We start from the raw sequence: 19,391 nt of genomic DNA, 5'->3' as shown, positions 1-19,391 counted from the left end.
TTAGTATATGATGACAAAATTGATATACTAAAGGGACTTGGACAAATTAACAATCCCAGTAGGAGATTTTAACATGATCCCATAAGTGACACAACATCGTCATAAAATTAGCGGAACCATAGCAAAGTTGATATAATTCACATACACACACATAACAAATACAGAACACTACAACCAACAGTGGCATAAGATAGATTCTTTTTAAGTGCACACCGAACATTTACAAAAATTTACTATGTGCTAGTCACAAAGCAGGTATCATCAAATTTCAAAGAATCATAACATATAGAGCATGTTCTCTTACCACTGTACCATGAATTTAGAAATCAATACAGAAAGATAATAAATCATTGTTTGTAAGATAGACCTCTAGGTATACCTATGGGTAAGAAAAGAAATCACAATGGAAATTAGGTAAATTTTTCAACTGAATAAAAAATACATATCAAAGTCTGTGTTATTAGTAAAACATGTGCTTCAAAAAATATTTATAGCTTGAAATCAAAATATTATAAAAAGCAAATTTGAATATCAATCATCTAAGCATAAAGTTCAGGAAATTAATGGAAGAACAAATTAGAAACAAAGTCAAAAGAAGGAAGTAATAAAGATATCTAAGTCCATTGAAACAGAATAAGAAAATAGGGAAAGTCAATAACGCCAAAACTTTTTAAGGATCAGTAAAATTGAGAAATTCCTGGTAAGAATCTTCAAAAAGGCAAAAATAACCCAAATCATGAGCGAAGATGAAAATATCAAAGCGAATTCCATAGTCATCTAAAGGATGATAGAGAATTCTGCTACTTGCAGTGGCTGCCTGAGTTGGTTTAGAGCAACCCTTCTTAACTGGACAAAGTCTTTGCTTAGTAATGTGCTTTCCTGGCAGATTACTTAATTCATCTGGGGATTGAAATGGTTCTAAGCTTCTGTTCTGTGACAAAGGGTCTATTTATGGCTTACCTTTTATGGTAGGTACTGTCAGTGCCCTGCACATAATCCTTAGCCCCTTTGGCCTCTTATTTCAGTATGCTCTGGACAATTTCTAATATTCAGTGTCTTTATCTCTATGCCTTAAGGCTTCCCCTGGATCTACAGAAGGCTGTACTTCTCATGGTAATTCAGAAGTCCCAAGGAATTAATACTCTTATATCACCACTCAAGCCTTGGGAGTTCTGCAAATCTCCCAGTTTTCTCTCCCTTGGGTTGAATAACACTGTGTTTTTCACTGTTATACTGAGTTTCTCTGTTGTCTTAACCCCAGCTGTCCATTGTGAATAACTAAATAACACATCCTTTGGGGCACCTAGATTACTCAGTCAGTTAAGTGTCTGTCACTTGATCTCTGCTCAGGTCATGATCTCAGGGTTGTGAAATTGAGCCCTGTATCAGGCTCCACAATGGCTTAGAACCTGCTTAAGATTCTCTTTCTCCCTCTCCTGTCACCTCCCTCTCTTTAAAAAGAAAGAAAGAAACAAACAAAAACCATACCCATTAATTTACAATTAATTTAAAGCCTGCTTTCCCTTCCCTGTATCACATCTGTATTTCCCTACCATTGTTCTCTCCACCTCCCAAATAAACTTGCATTTAAGCTGGAACCAAAACTGACACTCTTACTCTAGGAGTATATTTCCTCAAGGTCCTGACCAAAGGATGTAGTGTTTTCCAGGGTCCCTCATCCTCGATAGGTAGTGCATTCTGTTTTTCCCCCAACTTTGTAAGTTGACTAAAAACTGTCTAGCATCTCAGCCTCACAGCCACAACTGAAAATGGCAGTTACCTTAAGGAAAACAGTGACTCCAAGAGTCAGTCTTGTGTCTCTAGGCTTTCCTTCTCTCTGAATGTTGACCCCAGAGATTTACAGTGCCTTTGTAGCTTTCTGTTGCTTTCAAAAAATGGTTTTTATATTTTGCCCAGCTTTTCTAGTTCTAAAGTAGGTGGACCTTCAGTGTTAGATTTTATATGCTTACTCAAATCCAAGAGATATTGTTGAGTAACTGGTTGGATAAATGAGTCTGGAATTTAAGTGATAGTTCTGAGCTGGAAAACAAATTTGGAAACTCCATATATAGACATTTTAAAAACATGACAGTGGATTACTCAGGGAATGTATGTGTTGATGGAGAAGAAGTTCAGTAAATGAGTGCTGGGGAGAAAAAATATCTAGCTATTTAGGAGAAAAATAAAAAAAAAATATTGTGTATTAGAAACCATTTTAAGAAAGTATAGGTTAGGTGGGTGGCTCAGTGGGTTAAAGCCTCTGTCTTTGGCTTGGGTCATGATCCCACGGTTCTGGGATCGAGCCCCGCATTGGGCTCTCTGCCCAGTGGGGAACCTTCTTCCTCTCTCTCTTCCTGCCTCTCTGCCTACTTGTGATCTCTGTCTGTCAAATAAATAAATAAAATCTTTAAAAAAAAGTATAGGTTAAACTTTTCACACAGATAATACATCTTTAAACACATAGTGGAATTTAAGGGAAGCACTTGTAGGTACAAGGTATTGAGAAATGAACACAAAGATAAGACATAGTCCTTTTCATTTCATCCATATAATGTAACAAAGTATGGTATAAAATAAACCCTGTATTAGTTTGGTTCCAATCAGATTATAGTTTAAGATACCTTGACCTAGTGTTGGAATTAAGCCAGAATTCTTGCAGGGTCAGGGCCAGAAAGATTTTAGCATGCTTAGAGAATAGAAGGTATGATAATGAACTGGGATAACCACTTTCCTCTGAAGTAGGAGTGGATGTGGCCAATTCTTGGCAGACATAAGAATGCTTTTTAAGTGTTTTGAGGAAATAGTTAACAAAGATTTGTCAGACTACTTAAAAACAAATAAATGAGAGAACATTTGTATCTGGGTGGTGTAGGTTTCTTTTCTTTCTTTCTTTCTTTGTTTCTTTCTGAGAGAAAGTGGGGAGAGGGAAAGGAAGAGATAAAGAAGCAGACTCTCCACTGAGTAGGGAGCACGATTTGGAGCTGGATCCCACAACCATGAGAGATCATGACTTGAGCTGAACTCAAAAGTCAGATGCTCAACTGACAGAGCACCCAGGTGCCCCAGTGGTGTAGATTTTTAAAAAATCATTTCCAGATTTTCTACAACTAGCATGTATTACTTGTATAATAAAAATGTATGTAGATATTTGCTTTAACTTATAGAAAATTTTGACCAATTATTTCCACAGAGAGAAGTTGTAACTAACGGCCAGAACGGGGAGGAAATTGTTCCTGTTTTGACTTTACGTTTCTTGATAACACAACTGGAAGCAGCTCTTAGGAACATTCAAGCTACTAATTATACTGTAAGTGTTTTCTTTTGAAAGTTTGAAATAATGGACTTGGATAACATTTTCCAATGAGAGGGTAGCTAGTACAATTTGTATTTTCCTTTTACCTCTTGAGAAAAGGTATGCATAAACTGATTACCTTCCTATTTCTTGTACTTCAATACTGCATCTCTGTAATGAGCCTAATCTACGAGTCCCTTTCCCTACCATAAAATTGTTCATCTAAAATGAAGAAAAACTTGAACTAGTAAACACGGCCTTTCTTATTAGAAATGGAGAGATATGAACTTCAGAAATTACTCCTTCCTTTCCTCCTAGTTATTAATCAACTACTGATATTTCTATATTTGTAAAAATTGGAACTTCTGTCATCTGCTAATGAGTGGTTATGCAAGATAAAATTGACAAGATATATTTATATGTTCAGTATCAAATGACACTTTAGAAATAAATAGAAAATCTGAGGAAAAATAAACCTGGCATCAAAAATCAGAACCAATAGTACAGGACAGTACAAGGAAAAAAATCAGTTCTTTGAATACTTTGGGTTCATAACATAAACTAAATTTCACATACATGTAGAAGATGGATTAGAGTTATCTTCAAGAAAGGGCTACCTGGGTACAACTAAGGTAGCCAAAGACACCAAATCTCTGAGATTTACAAGAAAGTGGAGAAATCATTTTAGTTTAGTATTCTCAGGATGAGGGTTCTAAGTGGTGATGTATACCACCCTAAAGGAGCTCTACATGGAGCCAAAATAGGTAGCAAAAGGGAGTTTGCATTAACAAGTATTCCCCAGAATTTCTGGGATGCTAAAGATCTGCTCTTTCTCCCACTGACCAGGTTGCCAAGCAATAAAATAAATGAGTATAAAATCAACATTAACAGATGCTGATTGCTTAGCCTACTGTACTTAGACATACTTCAAAGATGAGTCTTACATAAAGAAATGGAGGAGATCCTTCTCTTGGTAACATTGTTGAACAGAATTGGAATTGTCATGATCAGAGCAGCCTATTGTTGTATCCAGATGGCTCTCCCTGTTCCTTAAGGCTACTGAGGATAGGTGGAACAACATTGTTCTAGGAGGTGGCATGAGGGAAGAGGGCAGTTGCCAGTATCTCAATATCCATTTAGTTCCAATACTTGGAATGATCCCTACTCTTCGGGGAGCAGGTAGGGAGGAAAGGCCAGAGCATATTGGGTTAGCAATGTAATGCTTATATCTCTAAATTCCTGAGTTCTTTACCTTGTATTTGTAATTGTAGCATTACCACAATTCCACATTTTATCCTGTTTTCAAAGTGTTCTGTTTAGAGTTGTATGAGCCAAAGGCTCAAGTCATATTATTTATGAAGCCAGTTTTTTTTTTAAGTTACAAAATAATAGCTTGCACTTACTTAATGTTTGCTATATGAGAGATACTTTTTGTAAGGATTAGCTCATTTACTCTTCTCAAGCACCCCACTTCATTATTCCTATTTTATAGATTTAAGACTGAAGCATAGAGGTTAAATAACTTTCTTAATTCATTAGGTGGTAAGTAGTGGAATCCTTATATAAGCCCATGTAATCTTGGCTTTAGTGTCTATTCTGTGAACTGCATTTTACCACCTCTGCAAAGATGGGAATCTTAAGATAGAAACCAGTTAGATGTTACACAGGTTCATTGAAAGCAAGCACACATATCTATTTCCACTGAGATCAGTTTGAAGCCAAATTTCTAACTCAAAGCAGTTACTTCATAAATATGTACCGTTGGCCATGAGAAGTATTCTGGGTAAGAGAACACAGATCACTAAAAAATAAGACATCCTGTAGATGCTTATCGTACCTCTATACCTGAAAAAAATCTTGTTTATAGTATGGAACAGTCTCATTGTAAAAAGTTAATGTGACAAAAGATATGGTTATGATTTTCAGTTAGTAGAGTGCTTATGAACAGAATGTATAATATTTTTCTCCATGGACAATTTTTAAACTTTTTATTTGAGGTTATTTTAGATGCACAGAAATTGCAAAAATAAAGCTGTATAATACAAAAGTGCAGAGAGATCTTGGCATACCCTTCACTCAGTTTCCCTCAATAGTTATTTGTTACATAACAATTTATGTTATTAAAACCAGGAGATTGGCATTTCTACAGTGAGTGTTATAGCTGAAGTCTCCAAGACCTACTCCCATGTTCAGAAGGACTCATGGGACTCAGAATATAGTTGTACTTATTACTACATCTGTCTGGAGATCTTAGCCATTTGTAGCATGTAGGAGTAGGAGGGGGAAAGAGACAATAAATCCTGATGGCCTTCATTTTCTTTTATTAAACTGTAATATTTTATTTCGAGATTACTGACTATCCTTTCTTTTTAGGGTCAAATTGTCAAATACATCTAAAATTTATTTGCTATTGTTCTTACTAGATGGTTAAAAATATAATGATGATAATTTTTACTATTTTTTAATAATTGCTGGGTAGGCCTAGGATATTTATTTTTTAAAATTCAATTAATTAACATATAGTATATTATTAGTTTCACAAGTAGAGGTCAGTGATTAATCAGTTGCATATAACACCCAGTGCTTATTACATCAAGTGCCTTCCTTAATGACCATCACCCAGTTACACCATCACCCCACCTACCTACCCGCCTCCAACAACCCTTAGTCTTTTTCCTATAGTTAAGAGTCTCTTATGGTTTGTCTCCCTCTCTGATTTTGTCTTTTCTTTTTCCCTTCCTTCCCCTATGATCCTTTGTCTTGTTTCTGAAATTCCACATATGAGTGAAATCATATGATTATTATATTTCTCTGATTGACTTATTTCACTTAGCATAAGACCTTCTAGTTACATCCACGTTGTTGTAAATGGTGAGTTTTTTTTTTTTTTTTTTGATAGGCCTAGGATATTTAATTAATTTTGGTATGCTGAAAATTAACTTAGTGTAAATAACCAATTAATTTTTTTTTCTTTTAGGCACATCAGATTAATGTTGGTTATTATTTGACATTACTGTTTTTGTATGGAGTGGCACTTACTGAAAGAGGAAAGAAAGAGGTATGTAGCATGTGTTATTTGCCCATTGTAAATCTTCTCACACTCACTGACTACTTTTTGACAAAATGTTGATTTTAGAAATTCCCTAAATGTTCATTTTGAAACATTGGCTATAGAAGATGTTCTTTTATAAATAAGTATTTTAATCATTGAGTATATTATCTGTGTGATCACAAACAGATGCTAGGATTAGAGATGTGAATAAACAACTACATGACTGTATCAATATGAAAGCTGCTCTGACTTCTCCAGTTTGGAAAATAATTATTGTAAAAAGAACAAATGCTTTTATATCAGCCAAATCTAGTTTTATGTGCCTACAGGATTACACAGAAGCGGAGAATAAATTTCTAGTGATGAAGATGGTGATCCAAGAGAATGAAATATGTGAGAACTTTATGTGTTTAGTTTATTTTGGACGTGGTTTGCTTCGATGTGCTCAGAAGAGGTAAGGATTTTAATAAATGGACAGATCTTGCCTTTCACCTTTTAGCATTGTGAAATGGGATAGTTTTTGTAGTATACCAGGTATCATGACATTTGTGCTCTACTGGTTCTTCTTCACCTGTTCCTGTAGATAATAATTTCTTTAATGCTTTTGAGGATATTAAATATCAAACTTAACAGGTCATGGCAATAAAAGACAGTGTAGCAAAGACATGAGGAACATAGGCCTTGCAGTCTGACGGACCTGGGTTTAAATACATTTTTTGCCATGTACCCAATCTATGACCCTGAGAAATGTTATATTACTCAGCCTTATCTTTTCCTATCTGTAAATGGAACCAATAATAGTCCCTACCTGCAACAAGGATGTTGTAGATGATTAAATAAGCTCTCAGAACACAGAAATGCTAGGTTTAATAAACAAATGATGGTTATAGTTATTAATACGATCACCAGTGGGAATAGATGTTTAAGGTATAAATGAGTTTCTAAAGCACTGAAAGGGTCCAGAGTCTGGGTTTGGGAAATATTGGGGATCACACAGTGAAATTGTGTGGGGGAACCTTTATGGACTATTTACTTCCTATATGGAGGTCCTTAGCCATTAGAGCATAATTTATTAATTTTATTTGCTCAGAATTTGGCATGTTCTGAAGATTGTGTGTGCTGAGTGTTAGGGATATGATAGTTTGCAAAATAGATCGTTCCTGTCTTCATATAACTGACCGTATAGTGAGAGTTATAGACCTTAATCAAATAATCAGCTATACAAATAATCAATTATGAAATAGGATAAAGAGCTATGAAGAAAAATGCAGTGAAAAACTAAGTAGCCTTCACTAGACACCCAGTCCAGGTCTGGGAATCAGAAGTCTCCCTGAGGAAATAATGTTTGGCTGAGACTTGAAAGATGAAATTGGCAGCTGTGCCAATCCTTATGCAGGATTACTGCTGGCCCCAACCATGGGATTCCCCAAAGAGTCACCTCTGTGGGAGTTACCTGATTCTTTTGTAAGATTTTATCTTCAATCCTCTGGCATGCTTATTTTTTACTAGGCTACCCAGAAGACTTCCTGCTTCCCATTTAGTAGCATGATGCCATCAATATAAATGGGCTTTTGTGATGTTTTACAGAATTTTAGGATGGTCAGAATCTCTTTAGTCTATACTGTAGAGAGAATTCACATAGCTGTGAGACAGGACAAAGAATGTATCCTGCTGTCCTTCCCTCAGATGTGTGAACTGCTCTTTAGTCTCTTGACCATTGGGCATTGGAGAGAATCTGTTTTCCATTATCATTGATAAGAGAAAGCCCAGTCACAGGACAGCATCATTTACTTTCATCCTTGGCCTAGAGGACAGTCACCACTGAGCTGCTCAAAGACGCTGGTTCCTTTTTCACTGTGTCCTCTGGACTGTCCTCTGGACCTTTTCAGGGAACCTTGTGTAGTGGTGGCTTCTTTGGTCTTGTGTAGGAAGTCCATTCTAACATCCTTAGCTCCCTAGGCTTTTTCAGTACCCTGCCAAAAAATTTCCAGCATCTCCACCTCAATTACTATAGGCCATTATTGGATCCACGCTTGAAGTAGCCTTCTCAGCAGCATGTTGGCTCAGGTGGCTTAGGTGTCCTTGTTAGGAAAATCAATCTTGAACTGTGGAGGAGTCATCCCAAATCAGCATACACTTCCCTATCCAGTTGTGTCTCTGTTGGTTCGGCACTCTTAAGATCCACTCCCACATATGTTTCTGTACACAGTAGTACACACTAGGCAAATTCCGCAGTTCTTATGGTGAATCAGCTTTTCGTTTAGGGGCGGGGACTCTAGTTTCCCACTTGGACTCTGCTTATACCCAGTTCCAGAGTTATTGGTCCATGAGCAACAAGCCGAGATAGGAGAGGATCTTGAGAAGGGAGGGCATCATCTTTTGATATATGCACCTTAGATGATATTTTGGCTTGGTCAGAAAATGGATTCTGCACTCCTCTAGCAAGAAAGAGGTCATTATCAGCCAGAGGAGTTCAGGACACTTTAGGGGTTTCATTTAAATGTCCCCACTTCAGATCTTATGGTCTACTTGTTCCCTGTCAAAGCCCTCATTTTAGCATAACAGTCCCGCTGAGGCAGTGTGTTTAGTCTTTTCTGCTGTTCTACCCTTGTGATTAAATACAGGGCCCCATTTCCAGCACAGTATGCCCTTATAAGGTTAGACTTGTAAAGGTTTTTTTAAAATATTACCATAGAGACCTTTTAACTTTCACAGAGTGTCCTGAGTTGGTAATAGTTCTGTCAAGGAGGTGCATTTGGTCTCTTTTGCAGTTTGTTTCACCTTGTGATTAAATTTGGCCTGATTTTCAGTACAGATTATTGTTATGGATGTAGGAGATTAGAGCCTTTTTAAATGCTGCCATAGAGTCCTCTGTCTTTCACAGTGTGCCCTGAGTCAACAGTTGGCTGACCTGTGCCTGTCATTCTCTTTCTTCAAGGCTTCCAAGACAGTAGACAAAAGCCAACCAACTCTACAATCCCTTTAATTACCATGGCCCCTATTCTGTTCAAGCTTGAGCTACTACATAATCTATTGCCTCCCCTTCCACCTGTATTTCATCCCAATCTACCACAGGTGAGAGTCCTAGCATTTGTATTTCTATAGCATGCCAGAGGTTTTCACCACCCTACTTACTACAAAAAAAAAAAAAAAAAAAAAAAAAAAAAAAAAAAAAAAAAAAAAAAAGAAGGGTTGCTTATTGTCTCATTGGTAAACTATCTAGTTACAGAGTCCCATTCCAACTGACCTTATTTTAAAATGCCTTGCAGATATAATGGAGGACTGCTAGAATTTCATAAAAGTTTACAAGAAATAGGAGATACAAATGATCATTGGTTTGACATAGATCCTACAGAAGATGAAGATTTACCTACAACTTTTAAAGTAAGAAATTGCTTAAGGACATTTCACCTGTGACTAATCAGAATCATTTTTGATGAAGTGTGGCCTATGCTAACTTTGTCATATCTATTTTTTTTTAAGATTTTATTTATTTGAGGGAGAGGGAGAGCATTAGAGGGGAGAGGTCAGAGGGAGAAGCAGACTCCCTGCTGAGCCAGGAGCCTGATGTGGGATGCGATCCTGGGACTCCAGGATCATGACCTGAGCTGAAGGCAGTTGCTTAACTAACTGAGCCACCCAGGTGCCCCTAACTTTGTCATATTCTATAGCAAGCACATTCTTTTGTTGGAAATTAGCTTTTTGTATAAGAAACAACATTGATTCCATTACCTAGTGCAGAATGTAAGATTCAGCACATAGAGAGGAGTGAGGTGGCTGGGTTAGTAAATAACAAGATTTGTTAGTATTAAAAACAAGATTAAATGCTATACTAGTCCAGTACTTCACATAGCTGGAGCTAAGTGTAATAGTTAATTCTTTTTTTTTTCTAATCATATTTACCATTATTTTGTTCTTGATTTAAATTTAAAAAATACTAAGAAAATTTGAAAAGCTTATTTCAGAAAACTTGAAAGATATAAAAGTGCTCAAAGATAAAATTCATCCATATTTCTTCAAATGGAGAAACTATTGTTAGTATTTTCATTTATGTCTTTCTAGAAGCACATGTATAAACACTTGAACCCTTAATTTTTAGTAAATTAGAATGATGTTATACACATTGATGTGTAGTTTAGAAATATATACTGTGAATTTCCCAGTAGTTAGATTATTCTACAGTATGATTTTTTTTCATGGTCCATCGTATAACTGCTTTAATTTGTGTAACCAGTTTCTTGCTATTGAAAATTTAGTTTATCGTAAACATTCCAGTTTTTCATTATTATGTAAAGTGATCTTTGTGCATTTCTCACATAATTCCTATAGGACAAATTTCTAAAGGTGGAATTGTGAATCAAGTCCAAAGTTGTTGATATTTATCTTCATATTTCTTTTCAAAGTTTGTATTCTTTTTTTTTTTTTTTTTTAAGAGGGAGTGAGGGGCAGACGCATGTGTGCATGTGTGATTTGGAGAGGGAGAGAATCTCAAGCAGGCTTCTCACTGAGCAAGGAGCCCCTGGTGGGGCTCAATCTCATAACCTTGAGATCATGACCAAACCCCAAATCAAGAGTAAGATGCTTCAACTAACTGAGCCAACTGGGCACCCCACCAGTTTTTATTCTTAAGATGAAGTATGAAAGTTTCCATTTCCCTTATCTTCTTGGTATTCTTAATTTTGAGTTAATTTTTACTCCTCTTCTAAGCCATATTGTAGTAACTTTTTTTTTTTTTTTTTTTTTTTTTTTTTATTAACTTTTTAATTTGTTTAGTGGGTTTCTCTTGGTTAGTGTTTGAATAACCTGTCTGCAGACTTTTACTTTAAGCTTTTCTGGGTCCTTATATTTTGACTGAGTTGAAAGCCAGATCCATTCCTCAATGTGGATATTTTGAAAAACTATGAAATTCAATTTTCTTAGAAGCTATAGCAGCTCAAATTGTATAAACCTAATAAAACAGTTTCAAAACATATGGGACAAAAACTGGTGACACTAGAAGGAGAGATAGACAACTCTTCAATCACAGAGTACTATTTTACTATAGCTCTTTCAGTAATCAGTAGAATAAGCAGACAGTTTTTGACATTTGTCAGGAAAATCACACTTCAAACCTAAGACTTCAAACCTAAGACTTAAAAGTGATTTTATATATTTTAACATTAAACTTTTGAGCTTGCGTGAAGCAGTCCCTACTTGGTCTTAGTTTTCTCTTTTTCCTCCTCCTTTTAAAATATCTTTCTTTGTTATCCAGACATTTTTAGTGAATTTTTTCAAGGAAAATAATACACATATACAGTGTGTAAAATAATATTAAAAGACTCGAAATTAACAGTCTGTGGTCCATCATCTCTAATTGTAGTTCCTAACTAGAGACACCTTCTTCCAGCTCTCTAGGCGTATTTATTTGATATATCTATATCTTTTGAAAAGATCTATTGCTTTTTTATCATATTTCTCCATTGTAGATAATATCTTTTGACTTCCCTCTATGGTAGATGAGGAGGGTTTATTAAACTCTCTTATACATCCCCTTTACACATACACTTTTCTTTCCCCATTCTACCAGTAGTTATACATCTTTATTTAATCTGCTTTAGGGTTTTCCTTTATTCCTTGGATTATCCTTCTATGTAGAATACTCTGTTTCTTGGATCTCACGTTTTCCTCTTTTTAGGTTTACTCCCTTGTTTTGGTGTTACAAGTCATGCAGCAGCTTCTTAGAGAAGAGTGAGTCTGGGAAGTAAATTTTTTGAGACCTTTCAAGTTTTCAAAATAATTTATTTTTTCAATACTTTATATCTTGCCTGGGCATAGAATTGTAGGTTGCAAATTATTTTCCGAGTGTTTCTATTATTTCCTTGCTTCCAATATTACTTTGAGAAATCTAATCATCTGATTCTCGATCTTTTGCTTATAACTTGTTTTAATTTTTTTCCTTTTGGGAGTTCTTAGGATATTCTGTGCTCCCTAGTGTTCTGAGCTTATATTTTGAAAATGTTCTGGGACATTTAAAAAGTTCATTAGATGATTTTTTTTCATTTTATTTATGGAATGTTTGTTAGATACTTGATATCTTGGACTAAATCTATGATTTTCTTATTTTTTACCCTATTTGTTACATTTTATCTTTTTGTTTTACTTTCTAGAGGAGATTTTTCTTAACTTTAGCTTTCTGCATAGGGCAGATACTCAGCCAGTGCACACTAGTGCTATCATGTTAGTTGTTATAATGTTAAAATATTTATGTAGTGTTTCAAAAATAGTTGCTGCCAGGGGTTTCTTGGGCATCCAGCCACCATTCCAGCTGCTTTGGACTTTCCACCAGCCTTCCCTCCCTATGCTGCTTTAAAATCCAATAAAGATTTAATGTCTAGTAGGGTAGAATGCTTCAGTGATCCTGGCTGTAGGCCAGCATGTTCTTAATCTGTAATGATTGGTGCCTGGCACCCCACCCAAAATCTTGCTTCGCAGACATTGTGATTAGATTTTTTTTTTTTTTTTTTTTAGGGTATTTAGACGACTGACCTATACCCATTTATCCTAAGTGAGTTCTACCAAAGACCTACCCTACCCCATTTGCTCCTACCTTCATATATCCCCTTAGATAAACTTATCCTGGTGGGGGAATATAGCACCCCTAGAGATGCTGGCACCCTATCAGGGTAGTGCCTGGTTATTTTTAACATTACCCTTGTTCTTATCCTTCTACTGAGTTTTTAATTTTAATGATTATTTCAGCTATTATCTACTAGGAGTTTCTGCCATTATGAATGTTTCCTTTTTTCTTTTTAAATGACAGTCTGTTTTGTATCATGAATGCATAATGTGTCAGAGGTAAATGTCAGCCAGATCATGGAAGACCTTATATAAGCCAAGTATGGGTGTTCAGACCCTTTCTTGAAGTTAATGTGAACCCCCTGAAGACTTTTAAACACTGGAATGATATAATCAAATTATAATAAAAGAGAACAGATAGATACACTCTCATATACCTGTATACATCTATCTATGTATATATATATGCACATATACATGTGTGCCTCTCTGGGAGGTGATAGGTCTTATGGGAACCAGAAGGCTGAGAATAGAACTAGCTCTGTAAAGACTGAGGGAAGAGCATTCTAGGTAAATGGAAAAGAGTGTGGGAAACCCCTTAGGCCTTGACACACAAGTTTGAAGAACTGAAAAAGCAAAACCATATGAATTTTTTAATGAGCAAGGCTAGAGACAAATTCAAAGAGATGGCTAGATATACTGAATTTAGGTTCTGCAGGTTCTGCAGGACCTTGCAGTCCATGCTTGGTAAGGGTTAAGACTATTTTAGGTAGGTACAGTGGGAAGCCACTGAAGGATTTTAAGCAAGGAACTGACTCTTTTGCTTTTGTATAGAGAGTACCTTGGAGCAGAGTCGGTGGGGAAGAGGTATACCAGTTAGGCACCTGGTTATTACAGCTAATAATCTAGATAAGATGGAGTGTTATCAATGGAGATAGAAATGGAAGAATTTACAGTGTATTTTGGGAAACGACACAATGACTTGATGATGTATTGCAGACAAAGGGTGATGGAATCCATTATGCAGTGGATGACTTCAAGATTTCTGGCTTGAAGCTGAAAGATGCTGATAGATGAGATGGTGGTAGATGAGCAGGTCCCATGGCCCTGCTAAGTTTACTTCTGTGTCTTTAAGATCCATAACATCCCTTAACTTCCCTAACAACCTGGCTTCTAACAGGTACTCAGTAAATATATTGAGTGAATGAATGCCAAAGACAAGAGGCAAGAGATAAGGAGTAAAGAAGAAGGAACAAAAGGATTAAAAGGATTAAAAAGGGAAAAAAACCTAATAAAGTAGTTACAAATTGTAGTTAGTGTTCTGAAGGAGACAGAGGTGGGGTAGAGAAAATGAAGAACACAGATATATACTCATGTAGCTGCATATAGGCATATGTATATATGTGGCATATATTTGGTGGGAGTGTCAGTAGGTCAGTATTGAACTAGTAAGTTTGAGATGTTTGAAACTGTAGTACTTATATACATTCTGTGAGCCTGTTTCTTTTTTCCCCATTTCCACTTGGCTATTTGCTATGCTGACAGGATATATATACTACCTTTATACTGACAGGTCCTTAAATGCCTCTCATTTCTTTCTCTCTTATCTTGATATTTAAAACATTTTCGTTGCCTTGGTCAAAACATCTTTATTCTTCAATATCAGCCATCAATTTAAAATTCTGAATGCTATCAAAGGAATGTTATGAATGGTAACTAGATTTATCAAACACTCTATAGCAACTTGTTTGTCATGTTGTATATTCTCAGTATATTAAACATACTACTATTTGAGGCGCCTGGGTGGCTCGGTGGGTTAAACCTCTGCCTGAAGCTTCAGCTTAAGCTTCAGCTCAGGTCATGATTTCAGGGTCCTGGAATCGAGCCCTGCCTTGGGCTCTGCTGAGAGCCTCCTTCCCCCACCCTCTCTTTGCCTGCCTCTCTGCCAACTTGTGATCTCTTTCTGTCAAATAAATAAATAAAATCTTAAAAAAATATACTACTATTTGAAATCTTATAATACTTTCTCTAAGGGATAAGTGTTAAGGACTTGGTCTAAAGACCTGTTTAACATAGACTTCATTATGGGTTCCACCTACATTTAATCAGCATTTGAAAATAGGAAATTGCATTCCAAGTTACAACTCTGAATATTGAAAGCATATTTCTGTATGCTGCTTCTGCCCATAATGGCAGTGAGTGGCATATTGCTCTACTCTAGGAGTCCCACTGCCAACATAGTGTTCTGGGAATCAGTTCTAGCAGACCCTCCTGGGCTCCCAGTGATTTGTTGTCTGTGTGTGTGTGTGTGTGTGTGTGTGTATCAGAGCAAGTAGTTTTTAGTAGGAACATGTCAGGTATTATGCTATGAATTGGGATGGTAAAGAGAGGTACAGCTTCAAACACAGACTTTTTTCTTTTCTCCTATGTTTATGTTCAGTAAGAAACCAGTATTTCTAATTTAGGACCTTTCCATATGTTGTTTACTTTGAATGAGGAAAAAATGTTCTATTGCTGTTTTAGTAAAAAACATATAGTGCCTTCAAAAAGGGAGATAATAAAATGGACATATTATTTAAGGTAAAATATTGGAAGTATTTCAATCTTGTTACTAATAATACATAATTTTTTAAAAATTTTTAAAATCTAGGATCTTCTTAAAGATTTTATCAAGACAACAGAAAGTAATATAATGAAGCAGACCATTTGCAGTTATCTAGATTGTGAACGATCTTGCGAAGCTGACATTTTAAAGAACACCAATTACAAGGTAATATAATTATTAACTGTTTTTAAAAATGAAATTATAAAATTAAACTTACATACAAATTATAGTTATGCATCAAAATATTGTTTAAAAAGAGTACTTGGTTTAATTATAGTAGTAATCCAGTTAAGAAGTTGAATATTTTCGGGTACCTATGTGGCTCAGTTGGTTAAGCATCCAATTCTTGCTTTCAGCTCAGGTCATGATCTCAGGGTTGTGAGATCAAGCCCTGGGTCAGGCTCTGCACTCAGCAGGGAGTATGCCAGAGATTCTCTCTCTCCCTCTCTGTCCCTCTGCCCCTCCCCCTCTCGAGTTTGTACCTACACTCCTACCTGTCTCTCAAATAAATAAATCTTAAAAAAAAAATTTGACTGTCTCTAAGAACTTAAATTCATAGTGAACAGGAATTATATATATCTGGGAGTCAATAAAAAGTAAATCAATTTTGCTAGGGATTTTGTAATACTCAAATGTCTCTGTAGTTATAGTTAATGTCTCTGCAATTATAGCAGTAAAAATTATGTGGAATATTCTTTACAGTTAGAAATGTTGTAGGTTTAGAATATCAGCATTTTATTAAGGAGAAAAAGTGTTACTCTTCAAGAATTCTGTTACTAAGTAAGTGATGATTTTCTGTTGAATGGTTCTTGGGCAAGCAAAGTGAAACCAGCCTGGATCTGAAGAAATTCAACAAAGTACATCAAATCTAGTTCTCTTTGATTATATCAAAATAAGGCTGTGGGAAATCACAAGATAGGATGAGATGTAACCATCAGTGCCAGTCTGACACCATTTCTATCATATAATGGAAATCCAGTTGCAAAGCATGATGCGTATACAGTGAGTGTTGGGGGAAGAAATCCAAAATGTATTCATTAGATTAATACAGGTACTGGAAAGTAGGCCTGGGGAAGTGGGCTGTTCAGGGTTGGTGGCAACTTGGTCTGGTTTAGGTGATATGGTCCTAAGGTTTCCCAGGGAGGCTTCCAGGGTTCTAGTCACATGGACAGCATGTAGCCTCAGAAAGTCCTGGCCACAAAATTCAGATCTTTGTCATCCAAGCAGTTTACCTATTTAAAGGAAGCAGGACTATAGTGCCCAGGGAGTACATACTGGGAAGGACTAGAAATTTATACCTTGAGATAATGCAGTAACTATCTGTCATTAACATTGCAAATCAGGTCTAGTGATTGTTAACAGAGATTCCAGGGGAATATGGTATGGAATTGGGGCAGGAGGAAAAGAGAAATGTAAAAATAGAGGTGAAGAGGGGTAGAAAACATGTTCCTCTAAAAAGGTCACTCACCAAATTTCTGATATTTTGTTGTAACAGAACAACAGTATATGTGTCAGTATATGGAAAATATTACATTGGCTTACTCCAATAATTACCTTTTCTTTTTGTCCTTATACTTCTGTCTTTAGTGATGTAAAAATGGACTTATAAAAATAACTTAGAAAGTTGATTACCAGTGATCTGTTGATAAATTTTGAATGCCATGTCAAACTCGTCTAGTTATAGCATAATTTTGAAAGTCACTTAAGGTGTTCATGTCCAAATAAGTGAATGGATGAATGAGACTTGCAGTAGTATTTTTTATACCTATATGAATTATTATTTCCATATCAACAGCTTACTCTTTCGTCTTTTCCAGGGATTTTTTCAGTTAATGTGTAGTAAAAGCTGCTGTGTTTATTTCCATAAAATTTGTTGGAAAAAGTTCAAGAATTTAAAATATCCAGGTGAAAATGATCAGGTATTTGTTTTTTCCTTCAAAACTTTACAGCATTTCTTTTATCCATCCCATTACTTCCTGTTCACATCCTTCTCTGCTTTTTTTCTGGCTCTATTTTTCTTTTGCTCTTATCTCTGATGCTTTTTTCCTCATTATTCTTTGTTCATCATCACCATTTATTAATAAACACATCTTTTCAGGGGATACTCTACTAGTTGCTTTGGTTAGTGATTTCTGTCAATCTTTTCCCTCCCTTTCAAAAGTTTATGCTCTTAAAAATAGAAATATTGTGGGACACTCGAGTGGCTCAGTCAGTTAGGTGGCTGTCTTTGGCTCAGGTCATGACCCTAAGGTCCTGGAATTAAGTCCCACTTCGGACTCCTTGCTCCATGGGGGGGTTTTCTTCTCCCTCTGCCTTCCACTCCCTCTGCTTGTGCTCACACTCTTTCTCTCTTTCTAATTAAAAAAAAAAAAAAATAGATTGCGTGTGTACTCACATAAAGGACATAGAATCAAAGAATATACTTGCTATACACAAAAAAAGTGAAAGGACACATATAATTTTAAGGATAGTTTCTATTTTAAGGGATAGAGAAAAATAATAAATGTTATAGTCTTCAATCATATATTTGTAATTATTTATATTTACCTAAAGTAGTATAACTAAATTAAATACCAAAGCCTGATTCTATATTGATTACTTTTTAGTGAGCTAATGGCCATATGTTGGGTTTATACTGTTTGGTTCTAGAGTGTTTATATTGTGCATACAACAGAAAACCATTATAAAGCAATTGTGGCATAGTACAAAGAACACTGTATATAGAGTTGGGTGATCTGGGTTCAAGTCCAGATTGAACCACTTACTGTTTTGTTTTGTTTTTTTTTTACATTAGCTTGGTGATTTAACCGTTCAGAAACTCAGTTTTCTAAACCATAAAGTGAGAATAGTAATACCTACTTCTTAAGATCATTGTGAAGATTAATAGATAAAACATGAACTTGCCTTATACACTAAAAATCATTGTGTGAAGTCTTACTCATTTTTTTAAGCAACATGTGAATACTTTTCATTTTCTTTGATTGTTAGGGCGATCAGTATAGTTCAACCTCAGAAAAAGAAGTACAAGAAAACTGAGTAACTTAACCAGGGGAAATAGCAAGTTTAGAGCCAGAGAAAGGAATCAGCATTTTTGTTCTTTTCCCCAGAACCCTCATATATCTGATAGAATTCAGTATTTTACATTTGCTTAATTAGTACATTTCACTTGACGTTGCTTTACCTAGGGATGGTGAGCACATTTTAGGCTGTTTTTTTTTGGTACTTGAAGACTTTGAAGTAGAAATGATGAGAGAGAAAAGTGTGATCATGCATTTTAAATAGGAAATCCATTGATACATGAAATGGACTACTTTTTTACTTTTGTTTTTTATTTTTATTAACATATAGTGTATTATTAGCCCCAGGGGTACAGGTCTGTGAATCGTTAGGCTTATACACTTCACAGCACTCACCATAGCACATACCCTTCCCAATGTCCATAACCCTACCACCCTCTCCCTACTCCCCTCCCCCCAGCAACCCTCAGTTTGTTTTGTGAGATTGAGAGTCTCTTATGGTTTGTCTCTCTCCCAATGCCATCTTGTTTCATTTTTTTCTTCCCTACCCCCCAAAACCCCCACAATACCTTTCAAATTCCTCATATCAGGGAGAGCATATGATAATTATCTTTCTCTGATTGACTTATTTCACTCAGCATAATGCCCTCTAGTTCCAATCACATCATTGCAAATGGCAAGATTCCATTTCTTTTGATGGCTGCATAGTATTCCATTTTATATGTATACCACATCTTAGAAATGGACTATCTTTGAACAGCTAACTCTCAAATGTTTATTCTCATCTTTTGTTTTACCATCTAGCAACATCAGCTTTTAACTTTAATCAGATTTGCAGATTAATGATTTTTTTCTATTGTTTATATATTT

General features: G+C 35.7%; 1 protein-coding gene across 13 annotated transcripts in view; it reads left to right on the top strand.

The window, feature by feature from the left end:
- The window catches only part of DZIP3 (DAZ interacting zinc finger protein 3), a 109,012-nt gene that overhangs the window by 33,366 nt on the left and 56,255 nt on the right, over positions 1 to 19,391 (top strand). For 12 of the 13 annotated variants that reach the window (XM_059164208.1, XM_059164211.1, XM_059164213.1 and 9 more), the window contains 6 exons: positions 3,191 to 3,307; positions 6,270 to 6,350; positions 6,674 to 6,798; positions 9,614 to 9,728; positions 15,550 to 15,669; positions 17,322 to 17,423. In XM_059164208.1, coding sequence (XP_059020191.1) covers positions 3,191 to 3,307; positions 6,270 to 6,350; positions 6,674 to 6,798; positions 9,614 to 9,728; positions 15,550 to 15,669; positions 17,322 to 17,423 — 660 coding nt within the window. Of the gene's footprint in view, positions 1 to 3,190; positions 3,308 to 6,269; positions 6,351 to 6,673; positions 6,799 to 9,613; positions 9,729 to 15,549; positions 15,670 to 17,321; positions 17,424 to 19,391 lie in introns of those variants that run through there. The other variant, XM_059164218.1, reaches the window with a different exon arrangement.

The sequence above is a fragment of the Mustela lutreola genome, chromosome 2 (assembly GCF_030435805.1).
Source record: "Mustela lutreola isolate mMusLut2 chromosome 2, mMusLut2.pri, whole genome shotgun sequence".
Classification (NCBI taxonomy): domain Eukaryota; kingdom Metazoa; phylum Chordata; class Mammalia; order Carnivora; family Mustelidae; genus Mustela; species Mustela lutreola.
Note: the sequence above shows the minus strand (reverse complement) of the source record. Positions and strands in the feature narration are given on the sequence as shown.